A 15,298-nucleotide genomic window follows, 5' to 3' on the forward strand; every position below is an offset into this window, starting at 1 on the left:
GTGGTTAAGCCGCACTTCACGACTTTCCTGGCGGATTTTACTTTGAGAAATTCATTTAATTCACTAATGCCTCTGCGCCACGCGGAGGGCCTGCGTGGACGGGGTGGTTCGGGATTATTTTTCTCGGCCGCGCTCGCCGGCGCCAACGCCGGATTTTCTGCAACACGCCTTAACGCTGTCGCGTTAAACCAATAAATTTACTGCATTTTTCGCAAAATACCGCGTCTAGCATCCGCACCGTGAACTAGAGGAAGTGACGTTTCTGTGACGTTATCTGTATCGGATACCGGCGTGCGAGCCATCGCCAACAACTGTTTTCACGCGCATGGACGGCGAAGACCGGCAGCGAATGGCGTCTCAACTGCGCAGTTGCTCGCGGCTGCATATTTGTTTTCGCAAGCGGAGCTTGTGCCCAAGTCTTCTATATCGCCATTTGTGTTGTGTGCTGCTTTTATTGCGATAGCAATTATATGGACACTTCAACCGGATTTCTGCCGTCGGCGTCGCCGTGAGGTTCCCCATAGATAAAATCTTCGCCGCGCGCCGTATGCCCGAGCGGAAGCGTGCGGGGACGCGCGCTATCACGGAGAGCGAACGCACTCAATCTCCCACGCGCAAGCAAGGAAGCAGGAAGCCAGCGCCGGAGGGAGCGCGGGGGGGGGGGGGGGGGGGCGCACTTCTCTGCCAGCAACCGCGCTCGTCGCTCGCTCGCACCGTCTCTTATCTCCACACGGCTCTGACCTTTATGCGCCGTGCATTCGCCGCTCAGTTTCCGTTGAAGCGATAGACCGCACGTACCTTCGCCCGCTGCTGCGGCGTATGCTTGCTGCCAGCGTTTTGACAGTCGTCTGCTGTCATTCAGTGTGATCTCTTCGTGTTTATTTGTGCGCGCTCACACCACGCTTGTTCATTCAGTTCGTAATAGTCGGGCCACATTTTCCAACGCACGCTACACATGCAATGCTGCACGGATCGGCAGTGCAGCGCTACAGGTGTGTCCCTTCGCACGCGCTGCCCACGGGAAGCGCTTCTCATCAACACCACCGTTTCACACGCGCCTTCTCGTGGTCATCGAGTCTCTCTTCATGTCGGTCTACTTACGCCGCAGCACACCTGCTTACTTAATCAGCTCATGTTTACTACAATTCATATTGCTACCAAAGCCGCTCACCTTACTTCGTATGACATTGCTGTGTTGCTATCGCATTCATTGCTTCGCCCTTAGGGCGAAACTGACATTTTTTAATGTGTTCGTGAAGCACCTGCCACAACGGAGAAGAATGTATCTACGCTGCTGCGCGTAAAGGTGTGAGAAAAGTATCGTCGGGCGAGAGAAGCAGTGTCGTACCTTTTCGGCTGAGCCGCAGCTTCGAAGGATATGGATTCGCGCTGCGCGCCCATCGCAGCCAACATGGGTACAGTCAAAGCGCGACTTTCTGTGATCCGAACACACTTAGAGGACAGTGACTAACGACAAGCCGTTTTGCTGCAGAGCTGCGGCATGTCAGCGAAAGGGCGCTGTGGCATCGTAGTAGCAGGGTTCTTGAATACTTTTCAATACTTCGCGCGCAGTTGACTCGCCACAGCTGGCGCCAACGCCGAACGGACGCCACAGGCGTTTTATGCGTACGCTTGCTATTGCGCAAGGGTCGACTGCCTGTATCAGCGTGTGTATATTGGCGACACAATGTGCAAATCGCCGCCCTGTTTCTGTACAAGGTTCAGAAAATTCAAGGGCCCCTCACCAGGCCACATAGCAAATTTTGGTTATACGCTGGAAGTTGTTACTTGCCCTCTTGGGAGCGTTCTACCGCAAAAATTTGTCAAATTGGCTCATTATTAGCCGAAATTGAAAAAAATTTGGAGTACGGTCTAAGCTTTGCTTTTAAGAGTGGAATGCGATAGCATTCAAAGATCCCTGAATGCTTGTCAGGCTTCTCGGCAACTGCAGCTTTCTTTCTCCACCTTCGCCTCTGCGTGTCGCTGCAGTTTTACGCTGCCGAGGAGACGAGCGCCATATGGATGGTGTTTTTGCAGGTAACCTACCTGGGCGCGCCCCTGTTGGTATGGTAGAAATGCTGGAAAAGGGGTTTGTGCGAGTTCCCTCGTAACAGAAGTATGTTTTCTCGTACATTCAAATTGCAATCCGACGCTATCCATGTCTGTAGGTTGTGGTTAAGTAGTACTTTACGATTTTTTTATAGATTTTACTTAGAGAAATTCAATAAGTTTACTAACGCCTCCGCGCCACGCGGACGGCCTGCGTGGTCGGGGTGGTTCGTGTCGATTTTCTTAGCTACGGACGCCGGCGCGCGACGCCGACGCCGGATTTTCTGCGACACGGGGCCCTTAACGCTAACGCGTTATTAGTTTTTTAGGTTAGGGGGACCTTAAAGCTAACGCCTTACTAGAGAGTTTCTTAGTGGGACGCAAGCGTTTGGGCCCCCTAGCGCTTGCGTCCCCTTAATCTAAAACCAATATTTCAGTGCCGCGAGCGCATGATTTCAAGAGGCGAGCGCTACCGCCAAGAGCGCCACTTGCCCAGTCTAGCCTCCGCAAGCGAAATTCCTTCCCTGCGTCCTCCCATGCCGCAGCCGGAGAATCGCGTGATGCATACGTCACGAGCGCCGCCTCTTTATTTTCTCGCTTTTTATACTGCGGTGACCGCCTGGAGCGCGGGCTGTTGCGTTTGTCTTGTTTCGCGCAGCGAACGATATTGCGCGCTGAGCACGAGAACACCCGACTAACGGTATATGTCAGTGCAGCATGAACACTAAGGCAGACACAAGCGGATCACAGAGCATGATCTCGCGCTGGAACACGGTAGAAAATGACGTAGTTTCGTTGTCAGCGCGCGCGACTGCACGACGTGGGAACAAGGAGACGAAACTGAAGTACATCTCTCTTGCTGTGGTGCGAAGTAAAACAAAAGCACGCGGGCATTCGGTTTGTGTGTTTTATTATTTCTCTAAACTTTAAATCGCCTAGTGAAGCAATATATTAAACAAATAACTGATGTTGCCTTGGATAATTCTCGAAGTCACGTGTCACGACGAGCGACGTCAGAGCACTGCGATGTACGTAGGCGCAGTTGTGCGATATACATCGACTCTCCGGCTGGGAGCGCGGCACCCACGAGAAGGGCAAACGGCATTTAGTTTGAAATCTAACCTCTTTCTGCGGCGCGTAGCGATGCAATACTTAGCAGACACTATCGTTAGCGCGCATTGTATGCACTGCGCTTGTCAGCTCAAAATGGTCAGACCTAGTGAGGGACCCTTTAAACGCGAACCATTTCGAAACAACTTCACCGCCTTATTGCAAAAACGCCTGCTGCTGCTGCTGCAAGCGGGTACACATGACGTCACTGCGGTCGGCGCGCTCACAATTCACCAAAAACACAGCCATCCTGTTAAAAAATATGTTAAATAAACACTGCGTTTCGGAACAGTTGCGTCTTCCAGGTCTAATTTTGATGCTTCCCTCATTTTTTTTTTCATATTTTTGTTCAGTATCCCTTTAATCTTAAATACACGAACCGTGTATGTCTTCACCTGTTTTCAACACAGTAAGCTTTTGTAAAGAACACCTACCATAATTTGCAACATCAATAATGCAAACTTAATTATATTCTGTTTATGCAGCCAGATCCAAACAAAAAGTGTTCTGGAATCGGAATACATAAACTCTAAATCTTTAGAAAAACCAAGAAAAAAAAGCTTGATTCTTTACTCTGCGTCCCACTAGTATGGATACATTAACACACATGCTGACTACTAAAACACAAAGTGAAATGGGCACCACAGAGAAGCCGACCACAGTTTAAGACAAAAACCAATCAATGCGATATGTGTGTTGCTCAACCATAGCAACAGGGCTTCCAACACATAATCACAAAGGAATGGCCAAACTCAACCTTCATTACATTCTAACATGCCAAATCTCATAAAACGAACATGCCTCACCCTATGGTTACTTCAGTTAGAACAGCCACAGCCCTCTTGTGACAATGCCACAAAATGTGATGATTTACACGTGCATTGCCACTTAAAACAATGACTTTTTGTGTAAACAAATACTGAAGAATGAAAAAAAAAAAAAAATTCTCTCCAAGCTCTCTGGCAAGGTACGTTTAGGGCAGGTGACAGGACCAACAGTCCATTCCTTTGAATTGATGCAGAACTGCCCTCCCTTTTACTGGACGTCTCACTGCTTCACAGGCTGCCTACGGATAAGCACAGCATGTTGCACAGCACATCAACGACCAAACAGAAAGGTGCAAAATCACAAGCCATGCTACAAAAAGTACGGTGTTGTGTTCCGGGGTGGTATCACACGCTCCGAGTCTGGCACTGCATGGTATAACTTTGCGGCTCGAGAGTCGACCTCCGTGAAGGAGAGAACAGCAGCAATGTTACCGCATCGGTAACAGTAGTTTGGTGCTGACCAAACTGTCACCAGCTTGTCGTCAAACATGTACTTGTAGCCTGCAACCAAAAAGTAAGCACTTTTCAGCTGGAAATGCAGCAAACAAACCAATATCAACAAAAATAAATAACTGGGCGCTCACCTTCATGTACTAGCTGATGTGCCCTGCATATCAGCTTCAAGTTGTTGAGGTGCATGAACTGAAACAAATAACAGGCATTGTAGAAGAAACAAAGTGAAAACAGTTCTGCCAATAAGGAGTGCATGTACAGTCTATAACATCAGAAATGAGACTACGCTGCCGACTCCTGGCTGCATTGTGTTGCATCCATGCTACCCCTGATGGTAAAAGCTCTGTAGGGCGAGGACGAATGTTATCTTTCTTCAGAGCTTTCAAGCAGTTCTGGTGCAACAGGAAGTCAACTTGATGTCCCAGAATCAGCAGCTGTTATGTGGACGATGGCTTCGTTTCTTTTGACAAAGGCTGTACCCGTACAGTACTTCACAGGCACATCTCTGAGCCACTGCATCCCGAATTCTGAGTTGTAATAAGCTAACAAAACTTATCTAGCACCGAGTATGTAAATGTATCCCAAAAGATCACTTTCTAGCACATCAACTAACCTGTAAAGTATGTATTATTAACCATTTTTACCGACATCAGGAATACTTACAGAAATTTAGAAGTCCTTTAGAAATTTAATATGTATCACAATATGTAATATGTAGCGCAGAATCTCAACTGCTTAAGGGGTGATGTGCGCCAAGAAAAAAATTGTTATAATATGGCTCCACCTTAAAAAGACTTCCGGACATTGCCTTTTTAAATTTTTGTCTATCCAAGAGGCTGAGTTTTCCAAAAGAACTTTTTCCACAGCACGTTGTAATTGCATAATTGAGGCTGAGCAGTATTGAAGTCATACCTGTTCAGCAGAAATTGCAAGCCTAACACCACTTTCGAGATATCTGACCTTAAAATGTGCTATGAAATACATTGACGTTTTTGTTAAGTTTCCCAAATGATGCCTCTGTTTGGGACATTCTTAACTGGAATGCCGAGGCATTTTTTGGGAACTGATAGCGCGAAAGTGGTGCAAGTCTTATAGCAGACATGACTTCACTAATATGCAGCTTCAATTTTGCAATTACATGTGCTCTAAAGTTAGTAATTAAAAAGTTAGCACAGTGCAAGTAATTATTGAAATTATCATTGAAACCTTTCTAGTTGGTAATTTCTGCTTAGCCATGTAGCCTATCTGAAAAAATGGCAGGGGTCTAGATATGCATTTTTATTTTATGTGTATCCATAAAGCACCTTGTGTGTGTGTATAAGTTTGTGTGCGCCACACACACAGTTTTTTTTTAATTGGTAATATAATTTTTTTTTTACAATCGGTCATGGCATGTCGCACAATTCTGCTCCTTTAGCTCTAAAATGCAAACATCACGAGAAATCGAAATGCATGATTGTAATTACCAACATTTAGCTAATGAACTTTTTCACAAAATTATACAGCAATTTACAAACTGTAGCTGGTGAATTCGAAAGTCATATGTACTTGGAATGAATTCTGAGGATGACACCAGTTTCGAGATACTCATTCGCAAAGTATGTGATGAAATGAACTGGTTCACTGTTTCCCATGCACTTGACCCAAAACTTAATTAAAGGGCCCGCCCCTCACCAGGTTTGGTTATTGCAAACTAATGCACAACATTGATCGTGCAGTGACAATTGTGTCTGCAAAATATTACACCAATGTCTGCTGCGAGAGCAGCAGAAAATTGAAATCAAAGACACTGATCGCGTCTTGCTTGTCCTATGCTTAGCACTTTTCCCTGTGAATACGTTGCCTAACCAACTAGTTCAAATTCAGAATTTTGTCCCAAAAGCTTTGCATCAACATGACGGCACATGGCAAAGCAACAGCTCATGCACCACATTAACTGCCAAGACTCATTAACAATTTTAAGGTTTGCAAAGCAACAAATGATACAGGCTATCACTTTCTCTCACCTCATGTAAATAACATATGAAATGATAAATAATTGCTTTTTCTTAGAGTGCTTGTCAATTTTTAGAACTCACACACCTAAAGTCAGAGGGTTTAACTGCTGCTAGTTGAAAGGACAAAAATGAATCCATGTCCAATGCCAAGCATTGTGAGCAGGCTGATATATTTATATTACCATGCTCAGAACTGATATTCACAAAGCACTTACTAAGCCCGAAATTAAAATTTTGCCATTGTGACACGTTTGTTTCTTTACCAAGCAGTGCGTCAAAAGCAAGACTCTAAGCAAGTCTAGCACTTTGTATCACCCTTTATGCATATTTCATTCCTGCATGCACAAAACTCATTGTGGCCTTTATTCTAAAACATAAGTGACAGAATGTAAGAGAAAAACCAGCGTCAGCTTTTGTGATGTGGCAGGTTGTAGCAATATTACAGTTAGGAAAATGGGGTCAATCGAAGCCGCTCCGAATGCTGATGGCCAAGCATGGTGCCTGGTCATAAACCGACAGCTGTACAGGGTTCGTACAGGTTTCCAAGGCAAAAATTCAAGATATTTCAGGACTTTCCAGGACCTGTCACAGGTTTTTCAAGGACTCAAAGCGGCATTTAAAGTAGGATTTCTTTACTCTAACATTTCCAAAAATGACTAGGTTTATTGCACTTACAATAAATAAATGTATGTCACAATTACAATAAAAATGTCTAGCCTTGATAACTTCTCGAGATCACAACACAAAATGAATGCTTACAACAGCGGCTGAGATCTCTCCAGTATAGGCTGGGTAAAGTTCACAAAAAAAATTCAAAACATTCAGCATTGGGTTATTGCACTAAAATAAAAAAGAAATAAATGTACATCCCAATGATGTTAATAATGTCTAGCCTTGAATATTTTGCAAGTTCACAATACCAAAAAAAAAGTTCACGAAACACAATGAATGCTCCCAACAGCTACTCTGACTTCTCCAGTATTAACTGGGCAAGTTTAGCGTACATTTCCAAACCATTCAATGTAGTCTTGCTACACATCCATTATATTATAACAAATAGATGTATATTGCAATTTTGCAAAACATGTCTTGATCATTTCTCAAGTCTGCAATATTAAAGGTTTACACAACGAACACTCACAACAGCTGGTCAGGCTTCTGCAGTATTAGCTGGGCTGGTTCATCAAACATTTCTAAAACATTCAGCATAGGTAATGTTCCACCCAAAGGCACTGAGCATCAGTGGTAAAGTTGCTCCACTATAGCTCTCTTTAGCTTCACCTCGAGCGCAAGAGTGAAAGTGGGACAAGGCAGACCAACAGGCGAGGAGTGAAATGTACAATACGGTGAGGAAAGCAGCGTAAATACTGCCAGCCGAGCCAGCACCGAAACGCGGCACGGGTCTCTTGCTCCGTTCGCGGTTTGACATGGTGAAGCCTTTTATTTTTTTACATGCAGTTCTGCAAAATGGAACCATGTGTGCTCACGCTGGTGTATTGTTTCTGAAATGGGGAGTTTGTCAGATCGACGCCGATCTACCACAGAAAGGAGGTCGCAATGTCTATATCAGAGTGCATTGCTCACGAAATTCAAGGATTTTCAAGGAAGGAAAAAAATTCCAGGACTTTCAAGGGCCTTGAAAATGCACTTTTCAATTTCAAGGGTTTTCAAGGATTTCAAGGACCTGTACGCACCCTGGGCTGTAGCATTTGAAATAACGCAGAACAGCGTGCGGCTTTCGCTACATTTTTTGGGCTCCGGACACTAGCACCAGTGGCTAAGGGTGTGTTGTCCATGAATATTTCAACAGCTGTACAACTTCAGAGGCCTTAAAGATTGTGTCGATTCTACCATGCCTTGCACACAAGGGAACTAAGAAAGGTGAATTTGGCATTCTACTGTGATAAGTATTTTCTTTCTCGGCCCCTAACTATACTTTCGATCACATGAACACTGGGGAGTTCCAGAAAGATAAGTGACCAGAATGTTTATAGAGTTACTGCTTGCCTCAATTGTTCCTTTAAAAATGATATGAAGGAAGACTCTACAAAGCAGTCTCAATCACACTTATCCAAAGCACTTGAATGTTGTGCTCCTGATTGTAATGGCAATGCTTATAACTGCAGGCTTGAAACAGCCGTTCACAAAATGTGCATGTGAATTGTGCTTCTCTCTGTTGTACAAAGCTATCTTGAGCCCTCAAGGTGGTAAAAATTGTTGCCACTGCACTCTGAAAATCATCGTTTGAGAAAATATGTGGCATGGCGACAAGTTTCCAATACAATTTTTTCTGGATGCCACAGACATGTGGAGAAAGTAGCTTTGCTTTCTCAAACTCCACAAACAGACAATTTGTAGTTTCAAAAATAGTGACGTATTCCTAAAAATTATCGTGCAATGAGGTTATTTGAAATCTATTATATACAACAACTCTTACCTCATGGGTAACCTTAGCACCAAAAAGCCAGCCAGCCCCTCGTGGACTTACTGACCAAGTCTCCACGTCTTCAGGGTCAGACCACACAAGATGTATGTGCAGATAAGGATTGCAACAGCTTGCAAAGCTTGAAAGCTTACTGTACACTACTCCAAAAACACTTGATACATGACTTGGGAGTAATCGCACATTCTTTGTAACAGTGGATGAAACACACATCTAATGCAAATGACCTGCTTGATTTTTTGTGCAGAAGTTCATTTTCGTTCCTTGAAAAATGGTTCTGTCTAGTGTGATAAATAAGTGTTTATCAGCTGAAGTAGTTATCAAAGAGGCCATCTAAGCTAAGTAGCTGCTCCACACCAAATTATGCCTAGCCTGGACAGCAAACTAGCTTCTACAATGCTGAAAACAGACTGCTTTCAGCTTGACTCAAGTCGCATTGCTGTGCCAGTGAACGTTATCACATCCATTGTATGGCTGCAATTTTTCCTAGACACCTGAAAGCTAAAACCAGGTGTGAAATCTGGCTTGATGACAGAAAACCATGCTAATGCAAGACGGGAAATAGGACAACGAGAAGGCCATCACAGTAGTTGCACAATCCTCCACTGAAGTGTCCTTAATTTCTTGAGTTTAATTCATGAATGTCACTGCAAAGCTCTTAAAATCACGTCGTGCAACAAGCAAGCAACGTGATTACAGAAGGCACTTCTCTATGGGCATTAATTTCGATTGTAAAGAACCATTACAATAAAATTTATTGTAATGGTTCTTTACAATCGAAAGAGTTTTCCAAGGCAAAAATTCAAGGATATTCCAGGACTTTCCAGGACCTGTCACCGGTTTTTCAAGGACTCACAGCGGCATCCAAAGTAGGATTTCTTTACTCTTAACATTTCCAAAAATGCCGTTTTATTGCACTTACAATAAATAAATGTATATCACAATTATAATAAAAATGTCTAGCCTTGATAACTTCTCAAGATCACAACACAAAATGAACGCTTACAACAGCGGCTGAGATTTCTCCAGTATAGGCTGGGTAATGTTAACCAAAAATATTCAAAACATTTAGCCTATGGTTATTGCACTAAAATAAAAAGAAATAAATGTATATCCCAATGATGTTAATAATGTCTAGCCCTGATCATTTTGAAAGTTCACAACAATACCAAAAAAAGTTCACCAAACAATGTTTCCAACAGCTACTCTGACTTCTCCAGTATTAACTGGGCAAGTTTACCGAACATTCCCAAACCATTCTTGCTACACATCCATTATATTATACAAATAGATGAATATTGTAATTTTGTAAAAAATGTTTTGTCCCTTGATCATTTCTCAAGTCCGCAATATTAAAATGAACACTCATAAATGAACACTCACAACAGCTGCTCAGGCTTCTGCAGTATTAGCTGAGTTGGTTTATCAACCATTTCCAAAACATTCAGCATAATGTTATTGCACTTATACTATATTATCATAAATAATATTATAACAAACCTCCACCCAAAGGCACCGTGCACAAGTGGTAAAGTTGCTCCACTATAGCTCTTTTAGCTTCACTAGCTTCACCTCGCGCGCAAGAGTGAAAGTGGGACAAGGCAGACCGAAGGGCGTGGTGTGAAACGTACAGTAGGGTGAGGAAAGCAGCATAAACACTGCCAGCCGAGCCAGCACCGAAGCGTGGCATGGGTCTCTCGCTCCGTTCGCGGTCTGACGCCCAGTAAAGCCTTTTATTTTTTCCGCGCAGTTCTGCAAAACGGAACCATGTGTGCTCGCGCCGGCGTATTGTTTTTGAAATAGGGAGTTTGTCAGACCAACGCCGATCTACCAGAGAAAGGAGGTCGCAATGCCGATATCAAAGTGCATTGCTCACGAAATTCAAGGATTTTCAAGGAAGGAAAAAAATTCCAGTACTTTCAAGGGCCTTGAAAACGCACTTTTCAATTTCAAGGGTTTTCAAGGATTTTAAGGACCTGTACGCACCCTGCAATTGCTTTTATTAGGTACCAAAAATGAAATGCTTTACGCTCAAATATCTGACCTCTAGAAAGATTATATTAATGCATGTTAGTCAACACCAGTTACGTGTCTTTTGCCTAACAGAGCTTAAGGCATTGCAACTGCTTAAGAGCGTTTCATTCTTGCAACAAGCGAATGTGTGTGCAAGCTTGGTGTAAATATACATAATTACAATACAGAGCCTAAAGCTACGCTCTTTAAGTGGCATTCACAAGGGCAAGCCCTTGATGTAGAGGGAATCATGACGGCATGAGCCATCACACTGCTCCCCCGCTCCCACGGCCTATGTGGGGACTGAGGGATCTCAATGTTGGCAGGCAGTTTTAGTGGCCTACAGACCTTTTCAACGAGAATGCCCTGGGTGTTACCATAATGCCCTCTGAGCTGTGATAATTATGCATGAACCCTTGCCCAAAAGCACTGCCGAAGCTGCAGCAAATGCTCGTGTACTCTCGCATTGCTATCGCGTGATACACACTCCTTGCTGCAAAGCGAGCAATTTATTGAAGCCCATTTAATTGTTATTTTGTATTTAATATGCAAAATATGGCCTCTGCCCTCAAGCTGACGTGCCCAGGTTATCTCATTTGACCATCTGTGCACAACCTTTTCGATGCCCCAGTTAATTTCAGTTTACTTCTTTTTGCCTTTACAGATATAATGCACAATTGTGAATGAATGAGGTTCTATTATTATTAGACAAGACACAGTACAAAGAAATATTATACAGGAGGAAACCACTTAGTATTAGTCACGATTTTTGTACAGAAGTTGGTTAAACTAAACTTTCCATGGCAGCTTTTACTTTTATCAGACAGGTGGCATGAGAAAGTTTACAAGTAGGTTTCGCTCGGATGATGCACGCCTCAAGTTCCAACACAGATGAATGGAGCAAGAAGCTCGCGCGGTTCTTGAGTGAAAGCTAAATTCATTAACTTCTCGTCAATTTTGATTTGCAGTTAATAAGATAACCCACAATCAATTTCTTTCTCATATGCTAATTACCCTAATTAAAATTAACAATTAATAAAACCATAAATTTTTTACTAATATGATCAAGGAATTTTGTGAAATGTTGAGCAACATTTGGCCAATAAATGCAACTTGAATTTTAAGCCTGATAACATGCTACTTCTGCATAAATTGAATTTGATTTGTACTGGAAAAACCTCCCAGACACGTTAAGTGGAAATGCCTGAAATGCCTGGCACTTAAAAAGTTAAAGGTCAATAAATAACTAATTAGTCTAGCATGCACGTTCAGGTGAAATGCAGACAACCAACTTTTTCTACCTTAATTTGAGAAGGCTTTTGCAGCTCTTTTTTTTCCAGCATTTTTTTTTTAATTCTTGTTTTCCAAGTTCTTCTCGGAGCTCTTTTTGACTTATGTTCACAAAGGTTCTGAGAGCACCCACCTATCACCATATATAAGACACACTCCTAGCCATGAATGCATGTTTGTACTTGTGTACCTTTGTTTGTGTCATCAATTCTTTTTTCCACGTAAAACACAGCGCAAAATAACTATGAAGAAAGCTTTTGTATGAACCCCAATTATAAAACAGCAATAAAACAACTTCCTAAAGCTGGGTGATCACAGTAGTTAAATTCTTTTATAATTAATGGTTCAGTAAAACATTTCTCACAAATACAATACAGTGTCACTTTCACAGAAGTAAAAAGGATATCACAGAAGGCACCCTTATGGGGAATCTCCTGATTCCTCTCAATTGTTCGTACTTGGTCTAGTGTCTTGATCTGAGGTGACAATCCACCATGAACACAGAGCACTTGCTCGTCAATTATCTGAAACAGAATTTCAAAATTGACAATACAATATACGAACATATCTGCAATACTGCTTCTAAGCTTTAAAGGTCAAAATACACATTAAGGAAAAACAAATGGGGCACTTACAGCGGCCACGGTCAGGAGGTCAAACACTTTGCAGCAGTATTTCCAGGCATTTGCATTCCCATACTTAGTTTGGCATTCATCTACAACACAAAAATAAAAATTATTGTGTAAACCTCAGTGCTAAATTATTTAGCCCAACATTAGTCAAGAGAGAAAGTTTAATGAAATATGGACAGATTAGCCCAGCGACAGGCCTGGCATGCTACTCCAGGTAAGATGATGAGTGGTGAAAGAAAGGGAGTGAGATAAAAACAAAGCACACACACACACACACACACACACATACTAAAACGCACTATTGTAAATGCACTAACACAAAAGTTATTGACAAAGTCTCATTAAAGCCTGTATCCTACAGGAATGCCATAAGCACTTTGGTAGGGCGCAGTTCAGATTCTGGACCTTGCCATAGTTCAAGAACGTCCTGCAGCTCAAGTCGCGTGTCATGTTGCATGTGTAAAGTGTTTAAGTCAGCCCTTGAGGTTGTGAAGGGACTAGAAGTAAAAATTAAATTATCTAAGTTCTCGTTAACACCATAGGTCACAAGGCTTCCCACTGTTATGCATTATTCAAAATGCCCTTACATTTCAACAGCTGGCAGGGGAGGCTGATAAAAAAATCAGCAAACTTCATCAATTCCAATGGCTTTGAACTCATTCAGTGCAACTGCCATTACTACCTTAATTACCCTCAATGCCCTCAAACTTGTGCAATACCCCTGCAACCCTGTGTGAACTTCCCCCGCTGTATGCAACAATGACAATGACAGTGATGTGATTGGTGAAGGCCATTTTGGAGCAGCTTGGAGCAACCAAAAGTGAGCTTTGGAGCAGAAGAGCGAGCTTTGGAGCCATCGTCAAAGAATGCCGCCGCTTCGAGGTAGCCAAAAGCCGCCACGTCCCACAGTTTTCCCGGCTCCCAAACACCCCTGCTACGTCCTCTTGCTCCGCTCTTCCTGCCACACGACCATTTCAAGAGAACGTCACGCGTATCGTTCGCCGTGAGATTGAAGCGGCAAGTCCGGCCCCCCTTCATCCTCGACCCCTCGACGGTACCTTTGACCCAGCGGCCCCTACCATTTCCGTTATACAAGCGGTTGTGCGGCAAGAAATTGCAAACCTTGGCATCCCTACCGCCTGCTCTGTCTCCCAACCTGATTCGGCACCCATTCCTATGTCCACAACCTTTAATGACCAGTATTTCGCTCCCAAACCACGCAATCCTGCTGAATGGCGAACACCTGACGACAAACCGATCTGCTTCCGCTGCCACCGAGTTGGTCACGTATCCCGCCACTGCCGCATCACCTGGATGCCGCCATACTGGAGCTCATTCCCTGCTCCTCACCCATACGCCGACGGTCGCCGTTACTCCCCTTGCCGTCCGTACCCTACTTCTGAGGCCCCTGACAGCCGCTCCTCCGGGCGATCGCCGTCGCCTCAACGCCGTCGCTCCCCGTCGCCCCAACCTCGCCGCTTTTCCTCGCCAAACCGCCGGACGGAAAACTAGGCCATGCAGCTCTTGGAGGTAGTGCTACATCACGTTCGTCCTGTCCAAATCCTCCATTGACGCTCCTCACGAACACGAACATAATTGAAGTAGACGTAGGTGGTGTCCTGTTGATGGCATTGATTGATACTGGAGCCCAAGTATCCATAATGAGCGCTAACCTATGTCGTCGCCTCAAAAAAGTTCTTATGCCTGCCGTCACTCGAGCCGTACGCGTCGCCAACGGCGCCACTGTTGCCGTCTGTGGTATGTGCACTGCTCGCGTAAGAATTGCTGGCCGCCAAGTTCCAGTCCTGTTCTCCGTGCTGACCAGTTGCCCTCATGACCTAATCTTCGGGCTCGACTTTCTGACGACGCATTCTGCCCTCATCGACTGTTCCACCGGTATGCTGTGCCTCGAGCTTCCTCTTCTTTCCGACGTTCACCCCGAACAACCGCACACCCTATGCACTACAGCGTTTGTTCGGTTACCTCCAAAAGCCCTAACCTTCGTCGAATTGGCCTAAACAGCAACTGTGCCTGATGGCGACTATGTCGTCGCCCCTATTCGTGATGTCCTCCTGGCGCGCGACATCTCTATGCCACACTCCGTCGTTACCCTTGCCGCTAATCCGGTGTGTCTCCCCGTTGTCAATTTTGGCTTGACGAAGCAAGTGTTACCTGAAGGCATAGCGGTGGCCACGCTCCGGTCAGTGACAGACGACCACGTCACTGCTTTTGCAGCTGACGCGTATCCGGATCCTCCTGATTACCCACAGGATGCCTTGAACCTCGACGGCCTATTACGTCCCATGGTCGCTCCGGACCTCGCCCCTGGCCAAGCAGCCGCCCTATATCGCCTTTTGCTTTCCTACCGCGACATATTTGACACTGACAATCGCCCGCTTGGTCAGACGTCCCTTGTTAAGCATCGGATAAACACTGGTGATGCTGTTCCCATTCATCGCCGACCGTATCGCGTGTCCACAGCAG

General features: G+C 44.3%; 1 protein-coding gene across 1 annotated transcript in view; it reads right to left on the minus strand.

Moving 5' to 3' along the window:
* Positions 1–3,899: 3,899 nt before the first annotated feature.
* The window catches only part of LOC119436600 (serine/threonine-protein phosphatase 6 catalytic subunit), a 35,708-nt gene continuing 24,309 nt past the window's right edge, over positions 3,900–15,298 (minus strand). The window contains exons 6-10 of the mRNA XM_049658961.1: positions 12,818–12,897; positions 12,587–12,706; positions 8,874–8,963; positions 4,571–4,628; positions 3,900–4,487 (exon numbers count right to left, since the gene is read on the minus strand). Of these exons, the coding sequence (XP_049514918.1) occupies positions 4,297–4,487; positions 4,571–4,628; positions 8,874–8,963; positions 12,587–12,706; positions 12,818–12,897 (539 nt within the window). The 3' untranslated portion in view covers positions 3,900–4,296. The remainder of the gene's footprint in view (positions 4,488–4,570; positions 4,629–8,873; positions 8,964–12,586; positions 12,707–12,817; positions 12,898–15,298) is intronic.

This window comes from Dermacentor silvarum, chromosome 1 (assembly GCF_013339745.2).
Source record: "Dermacentor silvarum isolate Dsil-2018 chromosome 1, BIME_Dsil_1.4, whole genome shotgun sequence".
Classification (NCBI taxonomy): domain Eukaryota; kingdom Metazoa; phylum Arthropoda; class Arachnida; order Ixodida; family Ixodidae; genus Dermacentor; species Dermacentor silvarum.